The 18,873-nt window shown below is 37.8% G+C and overlaps 2 protein-coding genes across 5 annotated transcripts in view; one reads left to right on the top strand and one right to left on the bottom strand.

The window, feature by feature from the left end:
* The window catches only part of LOC119554034 (protein TANC2), a 53,473-nt gene that overhangs the window by 16,821 nt on the left and 17,779 nt on the right, over positions 1-18,873 (top strand). For all 4 annotated transcript variants that reach the window (XM_037864755.1, XM_037864756.1, XM_037864752.1 and 1 more), the window contains exons 3-4: positions 13,587-13,769; positions 15,253-15,392. In XM_037864755.1, coding sequence (XP_037720683.1) covers positions 13,587-13,769; positions 15,253-15,392 — 323 coding nt within the window. The remainder of the gene's footprint in view (positions 1-13,586; positions 13,770-15,252; positions 15,393-18,873) is intronic.
* On the bottom strand, positions 8,380-8,833 carry LOC119554040. The gene is made up of 2 exons (XM_037864769.1): positions 8,696-8,833; positions 8,380-8,645 (listed from the first exon to the last, which is right to left on the bottom strand). The coding sequence occupies exons 1-2, from the start codon at positions 8,763-8,765 to the stop codon at positions 8,470-8,472; spliced, it is 246 nt and encodes an 81-aa protein (XP_037720697.1). The 5' UTR covers positions 8,766-8,833; the 3' UTR covers positions 8,380-8,469.

Raw genomic sequence — 18,873 nt, 5'->3', positions numbered from 1 at the left:
CATTATTATTATAAGTAATTTTATTCTATGTTTAAAAGGTGGTAAAGTAAAATGGAACTTTTTTAATTCTTTTTAAAGTTTCCACCACTTAACCCCTTTTCCACCACTTAAGATCACAGTTAGTCAATTTCTATAGCATTTAGAGCACTTCACAGTTTCCCAATGCTTATGACGTGAAGTGGTCTATAACTTGCTCACTTACACTATCTGAACGGCGACAGCAAGAACAACACCTCGAAAGGAGACTGCGAGTGCGTCAAGTACCCGATTCTTATCTAATCGAAACTTATTGGCTCCCCATAGACTTTGCCTGATACCATGTAAATATACGACTGCCAGTGGTTCTACTTTGTCTTGGTGCCCAAAGACGTAGCACATATAGAGACAGACAGCCAGATAGCCAGACATATATCACTTGATCTTCAAGTGCGAATGACAGCTCGGAGTAGGAAAGACAAGAGACCAGAGACCACAAGCCTTTCGCCTGTCCACGACTACCGTCCAGTTCGTTGCTTCCACTTGAATGACTTCATGTGCCCCCGTCGGAAAACTTGAAAAACTTGTCTTTGTCTCCGCTTGCCAGAGGCTGGTTCAAAAGGCAGAGACGCAGCCATACAGCCACACGTACTTTACTGGGTACTTGCACTCGGAAACTTGAGAACCGAAGAACTGAAGAACTGGAGAACCCAGAACCACAACGGAAGATCAAGAGCAGCAAGAACGACTGGGCCAACAAATGAGTGCAACTGTTTTAGCCCGAACCTGCAGTCCAGTTTACACAGAAGCGAAAAGAAAAGAAACGACAAGGAGAAAACAGAACAATCCCCAGTGAATTCTTCGGAGACTCTCTGCGCATCTGTATCTTCCGTCGATCTGCAAGTTTTTCTCTCTTTCTGTCTCTTTTCAGGTGGTTAGAGCAATTAACATGCAATTAAGAGACGTTTCAATCTCAAGAGCCATGGCCAAAGACATCGTAAACACTTTAAGCGGTGGCAGGCTACAACTTTTGATGAGCCGATCTGGCCTCTTATGAAGGTTCTAATTATAAAGTTCCAATCGTTAAGCAGCGTTTCCATAGAAAGTTTCGACAGGAAATTGATTGGATGTTTATGCCAAAAGAATTACACACAGAAGCGATGTGAAAAATGTGTGGGTAATTTATAATTTATAGAACTTTGCCATACGATCAGTCATCAATCAGATACCTATTGAGTCTGGGCACACACCCTAGTTCCTATCAAACATTCATCAAACTGCGTTTCGCATGTTCCATGCTTAAGTACCTACGAAATTCTCAAGTTCTATTTCTGAACACTATCATTTCGCCTTGTCATGTGCTTTTTTAAACAACTGATTTACAGTTTTGATAGGCATCTTATACAAGAGAACATTGCCATTTCTTGTCTATGATCTTGAGAGAGCCAAGACCCGATCGTAACGGAGCATTTATACCCATGTTAAAATTGTGGTTTGATTTATAAACCTGTCGGTCAAACGATTTACATGACAACTCAAGAACAATAAGTGCCAAATACCTTCGAGGCTTATGTCATCTTGTGGTAATAACTAAAATATATATATACTTGTAATTGTATAACAATTTGTGCCCGATTCTCGAGTCCCCAAAACCAAAATTCAATGGAAGTGGGACGTAAATTTATGTTGAGGCTTTTCAATTTTTGTCGGGTTAAATCAGTTGAACTCTTAATTGTGTATTTTCATTATCAATTGAAGCGTTCCGTTCTTTTCACCATAAATACGCCTGACAGTCCAATTTTGTTTAGTTCATTATAGAATTGTTGATTCCATAGGGCGATATGTGTGTGGCGCAGCTATTAAGTTTTCCATGCCAGTTTGCCAACAAAACAACATTTCAATGTCAACTCGATCACGTTTTTGGAGGCAATTTGTTGGTGGATTATTTTGAATTTGATACACTCTAAAGAGCGTGGCAAATTGCCCAAGTGGTAAATGGTAAAGGGGCTAAGGGGAGTGGAAAGTCAACGTCTTACATGAGGTCTTACACTGGTTTTGTCATCCATTGACAAACGAACACCTGAGACTGCGATTGGGTAACTTCGTATAACCACTCGATGTTGGTTGTAAGTCGAGCTATTAGATCTTCTTTTCGCGTACTTGCTGCTCATGTTCGTCGATAATCTGAGGTTTATCTGGTTGGGCTTGGTTTTCAAGTGCTCCATTAATCATGTGGGTAGTGTAACTATGGGCAGCTAATATTTCAAGACGATTAAACCATGTAATTATTGGGTCTGGTGGATGTAAGGTCAGTTATGAGCGAGGTTTACTGATCACTGAAATATTTTCATCTCAAAACATTAGTAAAAGTTTCATGAGCTGAGATCCATTGATGACTTATTTAAAACAATGACTGCTTAAAATATTTTTAAACTCTTTATTGACTTTATCAATTTTTGTTTTGCCAACGATGCCAATTCAATCTGTCAATCTGTCAATCAAACAATTACAAAAATGTAACCAAATACTCTATCTCAGGGATTGATTTCACAAAGAAATACTTACAGTGCTGATTCTCTTTGATTCTTACAAATAAAAAGCGAAATCAATCAATCAAAAGGCATTAAAAACTGTATTTTGAGATATAAAAACCGAAAAAAGTTGAAATCAACTTCGACGGCGACGGCGGGGCCAATCACACGCTCTATTTACAGCAAATTAAAAATTCAGAAACTACAAAAACAAATGCCGAGCGAGAAAAAACAAGAACGATAAAACTGGTACAAATATTGGTCAAAATATTTACCAGCCCCGCCCAGAGAAAGAAATGATTAATGATCCCCAGAACGGGGTTGAGAAAGTGCCTTAAACGCCGCAATAAACGGCTGTAGGTCGAAAGGGGAAATTAAATCTTACACACATTAAAGACACCAATGAAAGAGATAGATACAAATAGGGTATGCATTTTAGTGCACTCAGAAAAATAAGTCATTAAAAATTCTATAAATTTTAAAATAGGTTCAGAAGTATTTGTTGTTATATTTAAAAATAATTGTTACTCTGTCCCGAAAATTAAGAAATATCTTTTTTTCTATTTTTAAACATTTTTCTATCAGTTCTAACTTAAGATTAAATTTTTTTGGTGAACATATTTTTAGGTTTTGTTTATTTTTATTGTGATTTTCTGGATTTTTCTAATTTTAATGCCGAGTGTGTGGCATCCACTCCAAGTGGCGCCCACACGTGATGGCCATCCTCATTTGGTATGCTGCCTTCGCAGTCTTTGTGGCAGATTACCATCGATGGCGTCGCGTAACGCGCCAGACAAATGCTGAAAACTTGTCAATTCCTGGAGGGGAATGGGATATAGGGTTTCTAGATGGGTAATTTATGCAGATTTATGCCCAATCCAGTTGAGAGAAATATTTTATAATTTATTTTTAACTTCTGCAACCACTGTGGACTCCAAAGCCATTAGCATAATGGACCAATGTTGGCCAGAGGGAGGATCTTAGATCAGTAGCCAAAACCAGAAATGGTAGAAAAATCTTGGCCAGAAGTAGCAACAAATACCGCTAATGATGTGCTAATGTCGCCAACAATATTTGACAACCAAAGCAGAAATATTGTTTTAACAAATTATGGTGATAGACCCAAAATAGAAGACTTGTGCCAAAGGGGCACTTCAAATGAAATAGCGATAACCTAATGATACAAAAAGATAAATTAATTCGAAAATGCTTCTATACTTGTATTGTTTATTTTAATTTACTTTTCCAATATATAATAGAGTATAGGAAGATAATATATATAGGTATAAATAATTCCTTTCCTTAGTTCCGCCAATATTTAATATTAGTTTCCATAAATTGCCTCTCTTCTCACGTTCTTGCGAATTTTGCATAACCAAAATTTATTTTAGCACATTAGCAACATTTATAAAGTATTAAGATAACATAGTAAATTTATGTTTAGACATAACATTAGCAAAGCAAATTTTTGTAGATTTATGCACAAACAAAAAAACCACGAAAGTTCTAAGGGTGAGCGAACCATCACGACAAATATTTTTTAAGATTTATTTTTTTTCTGTCATTTTGTTTTCTGTCTTTTAGTCCACTAAATTAATACGTTTTCGATGAAAATGCGTAATTAATTTGGGCGGCTTGTTTTGTTTTTCGTTTTTACTTTTTAAGAAATTCGAATCCCAAATTAGCCACTTAATTTCATTTAATTAATTTCAATCTAATTTTCAGCCTAAAGGGGGAACACAGATCCAAAGCCGACCGACTAGTTAGGCAGATAGAAAAACAGACTTTTGGGCAGATGATATTTCATCTGCATAATTATGTATTTTAGAGCAACCGATTATACATAAGACTAATACTCCAAGGTCGATTTGGTTTGGTAGTCTTTTGTTGATGGAAAGTTAATCTGAATCGATTGAAATGAATTTTTAAGCCATGACTGGCCTTTGTATGTATACGAAATATTTTGGTTTTCTTTATGAAATGCGTTTAAAAACAGATCTTAAATTGTAGATATCAGTTGTTTATGGTTTTAGTGGAACGGAATGTGGGATTACAGATTTTCTTTTTCATTATTCAATAAACGTATGAATAATTTATTCTTTATATAATTTTTGTGAGATTGGTTCCCGTTTTTCAATAAAAATGTTGCATAAGGTCAATAGAAAATTTAAAATGTAAGCTAATGTTCCAAAATTTACAAGCAGATTGTATAAAACCAAAAGATTTAAGTGTTTTTAAAGTGCATTTCAATGATAAGAATATAAACCAATTCAAAGTTTGTATGTGTTAATATACTGAACGTTTAATAAAAATCATTTTTAACACGTCTGTTTGAAAACCAAAGAAAATAAAATATAAATTATTTCGCCTTTCCAGAACTCAATTTGTTTCTATAAATCAATGGTAAAGCTATACCAAGATTTATTAGCCTTTATCACCTGTTTTTCATTCCCACCTGCAACCCGCATAATGCAGGCAATTATAGCCCAACAAATTGCCCAATTCCGATCCGCCTTACAAACCAAAACGAAGGCGATGCACTAAATCTTTGGGAACTCGAATCACTGGCTAAATGCAGCCTACAAGCCCGCATTAGCGAGGCGACTGATCGATGGTCGCTGCCAATTATGGACACTGATCTCTGGACCACGGCTAAGACCAAAAAACTCCATTCGACCATGATGACTGCGGTGACGACCCAAAAAAGCCCGCGACTCCGCAGACTGTTTGTCAAAAATGTCTCATGAATGGAACGTGAACGAATGATCGAGTGAATGAATCAGCTGTGAATGCAGCTGGGGCGTATTGGAAATGAATGAATTACCCGATAGACGAGGTGGCCAGCTTGTCTGGGCCGAATTTTAGTGCGTGGGCTTCGCTTCCCCCTCCCGAAATTGTACTCCACTCCAAAGCGAGAAATAGCAAAAAATAAGCAAAAAGCAGGCAAAAAACGAGCAAAAATTGTTTACAAGTACGAAATCCCGCGGCATTGACTTGGGCGCTTGTCTGGGGGCTGGAAATACTCGACGTCTTCCACAATGAAATTGTCACTTTTCATTCGGCTGGCGGTTCGGGCTCTCCAGCTCTTTAAAATCGTACTGCCCACGTTGCAGCGGAAGTGCCATTTGATTTATTCGCATTGGGTGCTTTTATTTCTGTGTATTTTTGCTGCGTGTGTGTTGGCAAATTTCCGGCCGGCTTGACACACATTCGGATTTGCATGTGTCGCACAAAGTTTTTAAGTGCCATAAATATTAATTTACGGCTATACATTTGATTTGGCTTTGACTAATGGTGACATTTCACTCGGCGATCACCTCAAGATGGTGTCTTTATACACATGGCACATATGGCCTGAACTTGTTGTCTTGCACCGCCTTTCCAGGAATCTGGGTCAATGCTAAATGATAGATAAAAGAAATGAAGTATAAACTGTAGTGCAGAAGTTGAGTGTTAAGGTTGTGGGTGGTTTGAGACATGTGGTTTAAAAAAAGATACTTAAAAAGAAGTCTTGAGGGAGTTGAACATGAGTATGCGTAAAATGTAGTATTTTTATTATGACTTGTTACATTATTAAATTAATAGATAAATTTTATGTAATTGTTAAAGTAAGATTTCACGTTTTAAAAATGATATCAAAACATCATCTAATAAAACACTTTAATCAAAACACGGCATAGCATAGCATATAGAAAAAAAGAACTGTTACATATTTTAGCAAGATTTTTCTCACTGTTTTTTTCCTGGGTTTTCCCTGAAAAGTGAGCAATGCCCTCTGCGCAGTGGTCCATAGTTTTCAGTTGGCCAGTTGGCAACGCCTCGTTTTTCCTGCCCAGTTTTCCAGTTGTTTTTCCCGCAGGCTACGCTTAGGTAACTCTTCTCAACCAAACTCAACCTAAACTCAACCCAAACTCAACCCAACTCACGTTTTCACGAACTGCTAGAGAGCGCATCAAAGTGCAGAATCTCACGAAATTTGCCATTCGAGCGGCCATTTGGGTTATTTATGGTCGCCGATTTGTTTGCAACTCATTTAACCGGACAGCTCTCGCGGTTTTATGACACATTTAACAGTTCGTTTCTGGGTTTACTTTACAATTCGTTGGTCGCGCTTTCGAAAAAAATATAAAAAGTTAACGCATAACTGCCAGAAACGAAAAATCAATGAGAAACATCCAATTTCGCGGTTAATTTGACTTGATTTTGTTTGTTTTATATTGTTTTACCCGTCTACCGTTTTTGTTTTTCTTCTTACGCTTACCTTTCTCTTCTTGGATTGGGTTCTCTTTTATTTTGTCACCATTTTCCTGTAGAAAGGGGTTCCAAACAAAAAGTATCACTAAGTAAATTCAAAAAACAAAACAAATACACCCATGCATATCCTACTGGTTCCCCAGAATAATGCAAATTCAAGTACCTCTGGAATACCGGTATAATTATAGATCGCTTTGATTCACTTCCGACTCGTCGGGAAGCTGACTCACTCAAAAACCAACGATGACAAACACTATCCACACGGATACCACTCTGAAAATCACAACAATGCCAACCATGACCCACGCAAAATGTGGGCAACAAAAGTCAAAGAGAAAAACCATACTAACAAGAAATCGTGTAATAAAATAAAAAATATATCAACACTTTCTACCCACGCAGTGAACTTGAAAATATTTTATTGGAACAAAGCCCTTCAAAACGATCAAATTTAAAAAAAACTCTGTAAAATAGATAATAAAAGCAATTAGGCATAAACAAAACAAAATCCAAAGTCAAAGCAATTTACTACAACATTTGCTAAAACTTTGGACAATGGAAAACCGCAGCAGTGGAAAGAAAATGTTCCATGTCACTGGAGAATCATTTGCAGAGCACTTAGAAAAATATAACAAATTTTCCAGAGCCTTAAAATAAACGTTCCAGTAATTTTTATCTATTTAAATATTTTTTATATTTATTTTACACGTCGCAAAAGATGTTCTAAATTATATTAAGGTGTTTAGTAATAGCAATAATGTTTAAGAACCCTAAAACTATTTATTCATAGCTAAGAAACTTTTTTTGTCAGAATGATGAAAGTTTTATTCTAAGTGTGAGCTGGCTATTGGCTTTTTGCTGGGATCTAATTGAGGCTGCAAAAAGCTGTCCATTGTGGTTGTGCTGGTGGTCAGTGGTGCTTGGTGTTTTTCCTTTGGTGGCAACTGGTAAATGGTAAATGGTCCATGGTCCGTTGGGCGCTCACTTCAGGCTTGAATTGATTTGGTCTGGGTTCGAGTCCAGTCGTCTGTCAATCAATTGTAATGAATACGCATTTTTCTATTGGAGCTCGGCGGGAGTGTTATCGCCCCGTCCCCCACCATCATTCCCCCGCTGGGTCAGACGTTTCTCCACTTAACCCTGAGCTGTCCAATCAGCAGAGCAAAACCCCATTTAGAATAACCCTGACCTGCCCTGGAAATCAGATGAAACAATCGAAAATACTTTTACCCAGTGCTTTTAAAACTGTGCCTAAAAACGCTAGCGATTTTCTAGCGTTATTCATTGAATTTGCTTATAAGTTTGGTATTTGGAATATTTAGCATAATATTGTGTCCTAACTACTTATGGATAATTGTTATGGTAATTTTTAGTATTTTTTCACTTAAATTCCCAATATATAAGACACAATTAAATAAGAAAATCTTTTCTACAATTGGCATTACAAAAGTTTTAGTGTTATGAGACACTTTTCCAGCTAAATTTGTATGTTATCATATCTTACACTCGTTTTGCTAGTGTTATTTAAACATTAACGAGGTTTTTGAATCATCTTTTATGACTAGCATTTTTAGTGCCCTTTCGCAGAAGAACAAGAGAAGCTCGTGCCCTTTTTGTTTTGACTATATTTATTTTAATGGGTCATAAAATTAGAAACCAGTTTCTGAGATATTGTCACATATCTGATATTAAAGTTAGCGCTTCACGGTTAGCCCTCTGAATATTTAATTTTTTTTTCGTATTCCGCAGTGTGACAGCATTTCCAGGGCTTACGACATTTGTCGACATCGTTTTTCTTTAGTTCCATCCATTCCATACAAACGACGTTCCAATGAGTGCCATTTCTCCATTTCTCGTTAATACAGGACCCGCCATTATTGCAACCTGAGGGTTATAATTTTATTGAATTTGTTTTATAGTTTAAAAAGGCTTACCCTTAAGAAATATAAATTCCGCAGGATTTGGGAATAGTATCAATCCCATTATAAACCATAACAGAGCCATATTTGAAAGAGAAATGTTTTTAAATAAAGCAGAAAGTTGGAGAAATGGTGTAGCTAATAGAATTATATGGGATTTGAAGCGGTAAAGCATCCAATGACATAGAAATGCGCATTTGGGCTTTTTTTTAAATTGTTTCATCTATTAAAAAACTAAAATGAGATGTTCGAAATATCATTGATCTTTTCAAAAAGTTATTACTTAAATTTCTAAATTCTATTCAGGTTAGTTTTTCTCGTCATAATTTCAATTACATTGCTATGAACTTTGTTCACCGAGAATTCCCTTTCTTAGATTCCCACATTCCTCTGAGAACCACTTTACCACTTATCTACTTACAAATTTTAATTTTGTGGCTAGCCCGCCACATCTACGGGCATCATCATTCCGCATTCCGAAATGCATTCCGCTGGGAACGTTTGGGTTAAGGAGAAAACCGCAAATTGAATTAGGCCCGAGTTGGGTATTAAGAAAATAATTTGCAAAGAAATTACATAAAGGAAAACAAGTGCCGGCACAAGCGCGCAGACAGATGCAGACACGCAGATATATCGCCCACACACCTACTGCTTTTATATAGCCGTACGATCCATCGTGGTTTGCCAATTTAGCAGAAATAAAACGCCCACATGGGACGCAGAAACTTGGAAGCTTTGAGGGGGCAAACCGGCAACCACTAACATTTATTTGCGACCAGAGAGAGAGGAAAATGCGGCGGAAAATTCAAATCAATTTAGCGCAGACCGCAACTTTGAGGCTAGCTGCCATGGATAAATCCAATGAACTAACAGCAGCCCAGAATTGTGCCGCGCATGCGTAGAAAAAAAAGGGGCAAATTGGAAGGGGATCCGATCCCTAGCAGTAGCTAACCTCGCATAATTTAGCAATTTACATTTTTTCCTCATTGTTGCATTTAGTTTTTAACAAGAGAGTGCATTGGACTCCGCCAAAGGCCCCATAAATCAACCGCAGCTGGGATCTTTCTCATTTCGGCCATAATTTACAAGCCAAGAATTGCGAAACTGCATCCACGCAATTAATTTGTTTAATACCCATGAAATTAAGTATATTTCCACGGTCTATAGAACAAGGTGCGTGTCTAAGCTTGATAAATGCATACAAAAATGTAAATGTTTTTACGACTAAGTACCTCCTGGCAGCCCACACTCTATAATCAGATCATGTCTTACTAACCAGCTGGTTTTTTAAGGAAGTTGGGTGTCTAGAATATTACAGGCGACAGGAAACCCTTACGTTTAATGCAGGATGTCATCCTCTTAAAGGCAGATAACAAGCTAAATGCATAACTTAAAATATATATATTCACTAGGGATCCTAAAATTTTTAAATTAGAGTCTTCAGTCATTTGGATGTTGGGATTATTATAAGAAGAGATGAGGATATCAACAGACCCATGCTGATATATGAAAAATGTTTATGATTTCCCGATTAAAATTGCTATAGCTATGTTGCAAAAACATAACTTTTAACTATCAATAGCCGCGAAACCTCTTCGCTGTCTCTCGCAGCCCACACAGAAAACTGTAACCTGGGAGGACAGCCAACAAATCATCATGTCCAGCAGGTGACTTGACTTCGACTTGGAGATAGCTCTTTATCGATTGCATAAGTACAAATGGCCGTCGGACAGTCAGTTTTTCGCTGGCCAAGATGCCTCGTTTGACCAAAAGCCAGACCGAGTGGATGGCTGTGCCATTCCTGTTCGGGGCTTTCGAGAGTGGGAAACAACGACTTCGACAACCGCCAACGAGAACCACGTCCGGTCGGTTTGCCAAAGTGGATTACAAGCGCATGGGCTTCGACTTCTACTCCAACTTCCATTTCCATATCCATATCCACAGCCATTCAAGCCCACTTGACAAAAACGAGAAAGAGCGCAAAAGGTGATCAACTCGAATGAGGGATACCTAATGGGTTATGTAAATGGCATTGAAAGTTTAGATAATATATAATTAAGCATATTAAGATACCTATGCTGTTAAAATAATATTATATTTTGTATATACATATTTGTTTGAACTATTATAATATTTTACTGAAGGATCTAAGTATAGTATTACAAATATTATAATTACCATCATTAGATCTCCTAGTAAAGGCAATTATGTGTTATTCACTAAATTTATAGAGTGAATATAATATTTTAAATTAAATATTTTAATGGGAAGAACGGATTTTTTCATTCATAGCTTTATTTCCTCAAGTCAAATTCATCCTTTTACCCTTCAAAAACAGGGTATAAAAGCAGACGACTATTTTCTCTCTATTTATTGTAAATCAAAAGCCGCAGCTTGATATTTTTCGCCGGTTCTCTGCTTTTCCCGCGTGGGCCGCCGCAGCTGCTGGTCCTCTGCATTCGAGAGGATTCTCTAAAGGAGGCTCTGGAAAAAAGGAGGAGGAGGTAACCACAGTTCACATCCCACATGGACTGGCTTATCTTTGAACTTCACAGGCAAAGGCAGCGTTGAATGGTGTGGTATGCCATGGTGTGGCATACAATTGACCATGCCAATGTGTGACCCCTTCCCAAGAGTCAACCGCACATGGCACAACTTATGAACAACTGTTCCATCAACAAGTGCAACCCGCCTGACATTTGTTTGGCCGCAGACAAAAGGCAATTTGCATATTGCGAAAAATGTCAAATGCATGTCGTGTGCGCAGGCGCAACAGCAGCAAATGCACCAGATGCCGCAAAAGCGAGGGAAACATCGTCTCAGGGGTGGCAAAATGCATGTTGGGGTTGCAACTTGCAACTGACGTTTTTAGATTGCTCAACTAATTGGGGAATGCAGTATGCTAAGAAGAAGATAGCAAAAAAGAGGCACTTTTTAAGCCACAAATTGGATGGATGAGAGGGTTAAATATTGGTATAGTCCAAAGACGAAAGTTTTCTTTTCTTACAATGTTCCTATTAATTGCATTAATTTGTCTTACTATTTTTTATACATTTTCTCTGGTATATTTCAAGATATGCTTAAGCAATTAATTTCTACGTATACATATGAAGAAATCATTTTTTCCCATTGCTTCTGATTCCGCCGAATCCAATCGACTGTCAGCAATTTTCAGCACTTTTATTCACTCAAAATTTTGTAAACAAAAACATATAAACCAAGGCAAATGAAAACGCTGACGTTTGGTGGCCGGCATTTTTACATAATATTGACACAGAAAGACAAAGTGCTAATAGAAATAATAAACCAGGCAGGCGGCGTAGATTAAATCAATTACGAGTCGGAGCCAAGTGCAGTCAAGAAAAGAATTCCGCTGATTGGCATTGGTTTAAATAGCTTAGTTTGTGGGGAAAAAACAGCGAAGGAGGAGAGCAGGTGCAGCTAAAATCCAAACAAACGATAAACGATCCTATACAAAAAAGCTGAAATAAGCTGAACAGGCGAATACCTCTTTTTGCCAACTGAGATTGGGTCCAACACAATTGACAGTTGCACAAACGAGATTTAATTGACAGAGCAATTTATGCAAACGGTGGCCATAAAACAAGTGCAACGAGATTTGTGTATTTAGATTTGAATTTGTTACTGTTTTTTGGCCATTTGATCTGGTTAGGAGTGGAAACTGGAAAATGGCATCTAAGACTGAAGACCGAGAAGGGAATCGGAATTAATGGGATTGTTCACTTAGCGATATCAATGTGAGGCTAATTAAAATAATTGAAAAATTGTCTAGAATAACAACCTTTAAATGGTTTCCATATATACAAGGGTGGTCAAAAGTATTTTCACAAAAAAAAAGATAAATATACTCATAATTTGAACTTACATCTTGTTAACTTTGGCATCAATGAAAAGGTAATTTAAATGCCGTTTGAATGATACAATACATTTCTTAACCCATTCAGTACTTATTGAAAAGGACGAATTTGTGTGAAAATGTCCTTTTTGAACTTTTTTCCTCGACTTGAAAACTTAAATTTTTTGATGCAAAAAGTTTCTTCAAACAAAAATAATAGTAACTGCAAAAAGAATTTTTCAAAAATCATTTTGCTTATATTTTTTAAGATTTTTTGAAAATGCTTAGAAACATGCATTTTTGCCATATTTTTCTCTTTTTCATACAAATTTTTTCCGACAATGTCACCTTTAAAAAATCATAAAAAATATAAGCAAAATGATTTTTGAAAAATTTTTTTTGCAGTTACTATTATTTTTGTTTGAAGAAACTTTTTGCATCAAAAAATTTAAGTTTTCAAGTCGAGGAAAAAAGTTCAAAAAGGACATTTTCACACAAATTCGTCCTTTTCAGAAAGTACTGAATGGGTTAAGAAATGTATAGTATCATTCAAACGGCATTTAAATTACCTTTCCATTGATACCAAAGTTAACAAGATGTAAGTTCAAATTATGAGTATATTTAACATTTTTTTTGTGAAAATACTTTTGACCACCCTTGTACATACATACATATAATGTTATTTAAATTATAATAATATTACACATATACGATTTCCCCATGCAGAAAAGATAATACCAGATAATTCTAGTGCTTATTTCAATTACCCTCTTTAAAATGATTATATGAATATTTTCCATATTTATAAAATAAGAGTTCACAACGATGATGAGCAGCTTATGTTAACCTCCCCGACTAATACTGATTCCAGGAATAATAAATAAACACCTGCTTGTGGAACCCTTTGAAGGGCTTCTCGTAATTTCCTCATTACCATTTCGAAACGCTTTAAACTGTTTCTTTTTTTTGTATGCCAGCTCACTTTATATATTAACCTGTTTGCAGACTCACAACTCATAATGTCTACCCTCTGATAATCTCCCTTTGCAGATCTCCAGTCCATCCGACGTCTCCTGGAACACGATGCCAGTGGATCCGTGTGCCCCTCCTGCCGCATATCCTTCGACAAGGGCAAGAGACGGAAACTGATCGACACCTGCGGCCACGAGCGGTGCTATTCCTGCATGTTCCGCAACGACCAGTGCCCCATGTGCATGAACAGCTCGCTGAAAGGTGAGTCCCCCTATATGAGCACCTCGTATCTGCAGATATGCTGTTTCGCGGTGTATCTCGTCGCTCTTTTCGCATATCTCTCGACTACTCGGATATGCCATATGAGGCAGGAAAATATTTTGTTACATGTTGAGTGCAAAATGCCAAAGAAATTGCACTGGGGTTTTTGTTTTTATGTGAAGGAATGCCGAAAACAAATGGATATTTAAGTGGTGGACGAGAAAGGTTCACAAAAAATATTAAAATACCATATTGGTATCAAAATTGTATAGCCTCACCCTTCATTATGATAGTATATGTTATATTAATAATAATATGCTATCAGATCATAAATGTGAAATAAAAATGGTAATATTTTTAGATGATATTATCTATAACTTACATTTTAAAGATATATCTCAAAAACCGTTACCTTAAATAGATCCCCTAAGAATTCGCAGCGCTTGGCAATTTCTTTCTCGGTCGTTAAAATAGCGGTTCAAGTTGCAAATGCAGCTACTGATCGTGTGATACCTGGTCTTGGCATACTCACCTTTTGTTTCTGGTATATTAATATTCGTATTGTGTACAAATTGCTTGGCATGCAGAGATCGTATTGTCGGTTGACTTCATAAAAATCAGAAGCCCACTGAACTGGGGACTTGAGCTGCCAACTCCTACCGGTTACAAGCCCATGGAAACCGAAAGTTATGTCCGTCTTTAAGCCAAGTACTGACACGATTCCATAGGCCCAACTCCCGGCCACTGGATTTATTAGCTGCCAATCGTACACGATCGTGTCACCTGCTTTAAGGCCTCTGGCTGTGTGAATTTACGATCTGGGCAGCGACTTCGGTGGGTTGCTCTTTATTTATGATCAGGGCTCTGCTTTATTTGCATACCTAATTAAGTGATACAGTTCGTGGAATGGAAATTACCTCAACCAGTTGTTGTTACGGTATTTAGGTAGGATAATTATGTGAGACTCAAAGAAGCACTCGAAAAAACGTCAAGCAGGTTTAGGTAACAAGTTTAGCAATTTTACCAAAGCACAAGTAACAGAGTATTACTTAAATAAACTAAGGAAATGTACTAAATTTGTAGTTGTTCTATCAAGATCTATCTTTATTATGCATTTCATTTTAATTAAAAGAAATATAAAGCTTAAGGCTTTTCTTTGTTTATTTTTCTTTAGTCTTTAACTAAGAAATTTAGCACGATACTTTTCCCACCAGTTCAATAAAGATCCACGAATAGCCGATGACTTCTTGACCCACTTCAGTCATCTTTGACCCAATGCATACGGCAGGAAAAGCGTCTTTCTCAAGGGCCACATATGCACATTGTGCATACATTTGTGTGCCACTTTTCACCCGACTTTTTGCACTCACACATTTCCACAATTAAACATTGCATTTTTTCCCGAGTGCGTTTGTGCAAACATTTCTTGACTTGATTACTAACATCGTTTTGCATTTGTTACACGTTTTTTTTTCCCCCACAGATGTTGATGGCGCCAACGCTCAGGGCTACGACACCGGAATCGGTGGATCCACATCGACGATTGTGAGTCCTCTTGGATCCCCGCAGCCGCAGCTCAGATCGCATGCGCAACGGAACGCGGCTCTGGCGCGCTATATGCAGGTGAGTGCGTACTCTAAGATACTCCTCGAAACCTATGATACTCAGTTTAACCCTCAAACAAGCAGTATATGGGTTGTCGAGCAGGTTTAACTGCAAGGTTTTAACCAAACCATGCACCTTACTGCAATATTTTTCATTTTAAACATTACAACTATTCAAATATTGTTTAAATCAGAAACTTTATATATTTTCTATTTTAAATAATTAGTTATATATTTTTAACCATGCTGGAACTATATTAACAGTTGTGTCTAGGTAGAGAACAGTTAAATTATAAACATATACTTTTATATTTATTATAATGATCCATAAAAAGTCATGTCAAAGTATCATTAAGTTTATTCCACCTAGGCAGGCATTTGGTATTTATCTTATAAGTATTTTACCCACGTAAGAAAATAGTACCTTTTCATATCACTGACAGCATTTGAAGCTGGCGATCCAGGGGAATCGGCGTCGTCTTTAGTGTGTTTACTTTAATGGCCTCTTGATTATGCTGCCACTAGAGGTGAAGAGGCTCCATCAAAGAAGTGGGAAAAGTGCGGGAAAGAAAAGAAAAGGCAAAAGAAATCAACGCAGAAGAATGGAAAAGAGAAAGAAATCTCTTTTGTAAAACGGCCGGTGAAGCGACTTTTGTTATACTTATATCTCATCGACTCCCATTTCCGTTCATCTTTCCAAGCGCCTCTTTTGTCGCCCATTTGGGTTATCAACAGCGCCACTTTGACACATTTCCGAAAGAGTTTTACCCAGAGTTCCCGTTCGACGAAATTTGGACGTAACGTAGGCGGAACACCTTTCTGGGCCTTGAAATTATGTAAAAGCGCATAGCTGATCGTAATACGGTTTGATCTGCTTTTAATCAAGACATAATAGAGTGTGAAACAATTTGTTGTATGTAAAAATAAGGTTCCAAGGAGACATAAAAGTTATAACTATTATTTTCTGGGTGGTTCCAGAAAGCTTTTAGGGATGTGTTGATAGAACGTTTATTATTGGAAAAGTGGATTACCCTAATGGATTAAATAGATGTGAAATATTTTATTATACACCCTGAGCATTTATTACTTATTATTTATACTGGTTAGGCTTATAGTTTTGATTTAAGAGTAACTCACTCCAACTTAACCAAGTCTCTTTCAAATCAACCATCGATTTTCTGGAAATCATCAATCTTAAGCAAGCAATCTACAAAACAATTACAGCCATCACTTTCCTCTTAATTAAATGAATTTGATTTAACAATAACGATAATAACTCTTCCCACTGAGCTGATCGGCTCGTCGATTAAAAATCCGCCATGGGTTGTATCGTAGATCACAGGCTGTACCTCCTCCTCCTCCGCATCCGCCGATTCTCTGGAGTCTTTTCCATCGGGATCATCGCCGACCGACTGTCAGCAAATGTCACTTTAAATACGCCAAAACGGCGCAAAAGTTTCAATTGTCGGGCGCCGTTGGGAGCCAATTCTTGAGGATTGGGAAGATCAGGGGGACTAGGATTGGGATGGGGACGAGGTCTGGGGGGGCTGGAGGAGATCGCCAGTGCCAGATAGCTTGTCTGGCAGGATGCAGTCGCCGCAGAAGTAGCTGCAGATACTCGAACCCGAAGTCGTATCTCATATCTGCGCTTGTGTATCTCAAAGCGACTGTCAAATGGTTAAACTGACAGTTTGTTTTTCCACCGCTCGCCGGCAGACAAAGTTGGGTAGCTGGGAGTTGGGAGCAGGAGGAGCAGCAGCCATAAAGCTGGAACTGGAGATCCGAGATGCGGAGATGGAGATGGTATGGCGATGGCCGATGCCGATGCCGATGGAGGGAAACTGGGTCACTCCGGCGGACGGCCGTCGCCTCGGGCCCCAAACATCGTCCAGTGTCTTCTGCTTTCTAAGCCAGGCCAAAATACTCACCCTGCACGGTGAAAAAAATTGGTTCAGTATTCAAGAGTTTTTTCTAAAATATTAGAGTTATAAAAAAGACTTTCCAATAATGTTCTCATTCTCTTAAGCCGAGATTTTATTATGATATTTTTCCTATAAGAGGAAATGATATCATAAAAACATTAAATCTGCTTCTAGAACTTAGTAATTTTTATAAAATGTATGGGCTTTTGCATATAATAAAGTATATATGCATATATATACTATAAAATCTGTTACAAAATAGGTCTTCCTCCTAAGCACAAAAAGTAATATTATCAACTTTTAACTTAGATATATCGATTACATATAATCTTAAAACAGTTTTTTCCCCTGCATGCTTCTTTTTACTTCTCGCAGCATATTTATTAACATTCGCATTTGCTGAAGTATTTATTTCATAGCGATTCTCAATTGATTTCGGTCTGGGGGCCGAGCTTCAGATTTCCGTTTTCAGTTTTCGATTTCGATTTTGGCTGGGGTTGTATTTTCGGTCCGCTCTCTGACACGTGACATGGGATTTCACTTAAGACTTTAATACTGGCGCATAAGCAAACATAAACGTGCCAAGTCTTTCGGACACATGACATGGACATGGATGTAAATTTCGGCCGCGGACTCTGATCCGACAGTCAAAAAGGACGGGCTAGACAAACAATGCTCCACAAGCCGGGAGAGATCGGTGGTGATCTCAAATCCGACGTGTAAATTGATTTCTAATTATTGTCATATTGTGGGGCCGAAAGATTTGATTTGAATTTTTGCGAAAGTGGCCAAGTGATTACGGGATTAATATGTTATGGAGAAAAAGCTGTACATATCATTTCAATAACAAACTTCAGATTGGCACCTCCATAGATACCACTTGGTTAACAAAGACCACATTTGTTAGCCTCCCCAATTTGCCTGAATTAATCAGCCAGCAGGCAGTGCCATATAACACCATCGATCGTAAAATCATAAAATCTTCGACACCTAAGTGCCATTAAGCCAAATGCACAAACAAGCCGAAGCCTTTGAAAATGCCAGCCAAGAAATGCCCAAGAAAGAAAGTTTCCTTTTACAATCACGGCTGATTAATACGACTCGTCGCGATACTATTCGAATCGCTTTGATTTGATTTGATTTTGAGATGAGTCCAGAAAAACTTGCTCAATGGCAGGCAATTGAAGCGAATTGAGTTTATGGCCGGAGAATGAGTGCCTGTCTCTGTTTTGGCCAGCGACAATTGGAGCGTCCGCAAAAGTGGCGGAGTTGCCTTGATTTTCCATTTTCCATTTCCACGCGATGGCTATGATATGGATATGGTGGATATGGTTATGCCAGCGATACCCGTATGTCGGAAGTGTGTCAGCTATGAAGGCTGTGTTGTTACTATAGCCACAGCCACCGAGCACTTTACATAACTATCTATCTAAGCCAAACCAGAAGTCGTTTAGGCAATTGCCGATCAGCCGGGGAGTTGGCTCCCAGGCGAGGTGTGCTTGGGGTCCGAGAACTGTCATTAGATTAAGTGGCAGCTGGCCCCGTGGTCTCTGTCTAATTATCGTTTGGAAATCGTGT

This window comes from Drosophila subpulchrella, chromosome 3L (genome assembly GCF_014743375.2).
Source record: "Drosophila subpulchrella strain 33 F10 #4 breed RU33 chromosome 3L, RU_Dsub_v1.1 Primary Assembly, whole genome shotgun sequence".
NCBI lineage: Eukaryota > Metazoa > Arthropoda > Insecta > Diptera > Drosophilidae > Drosophila > Drosophila subpulchrella.
This window is presented reverse-complemented; position numbering and strand designations above follow the sequence as displayed.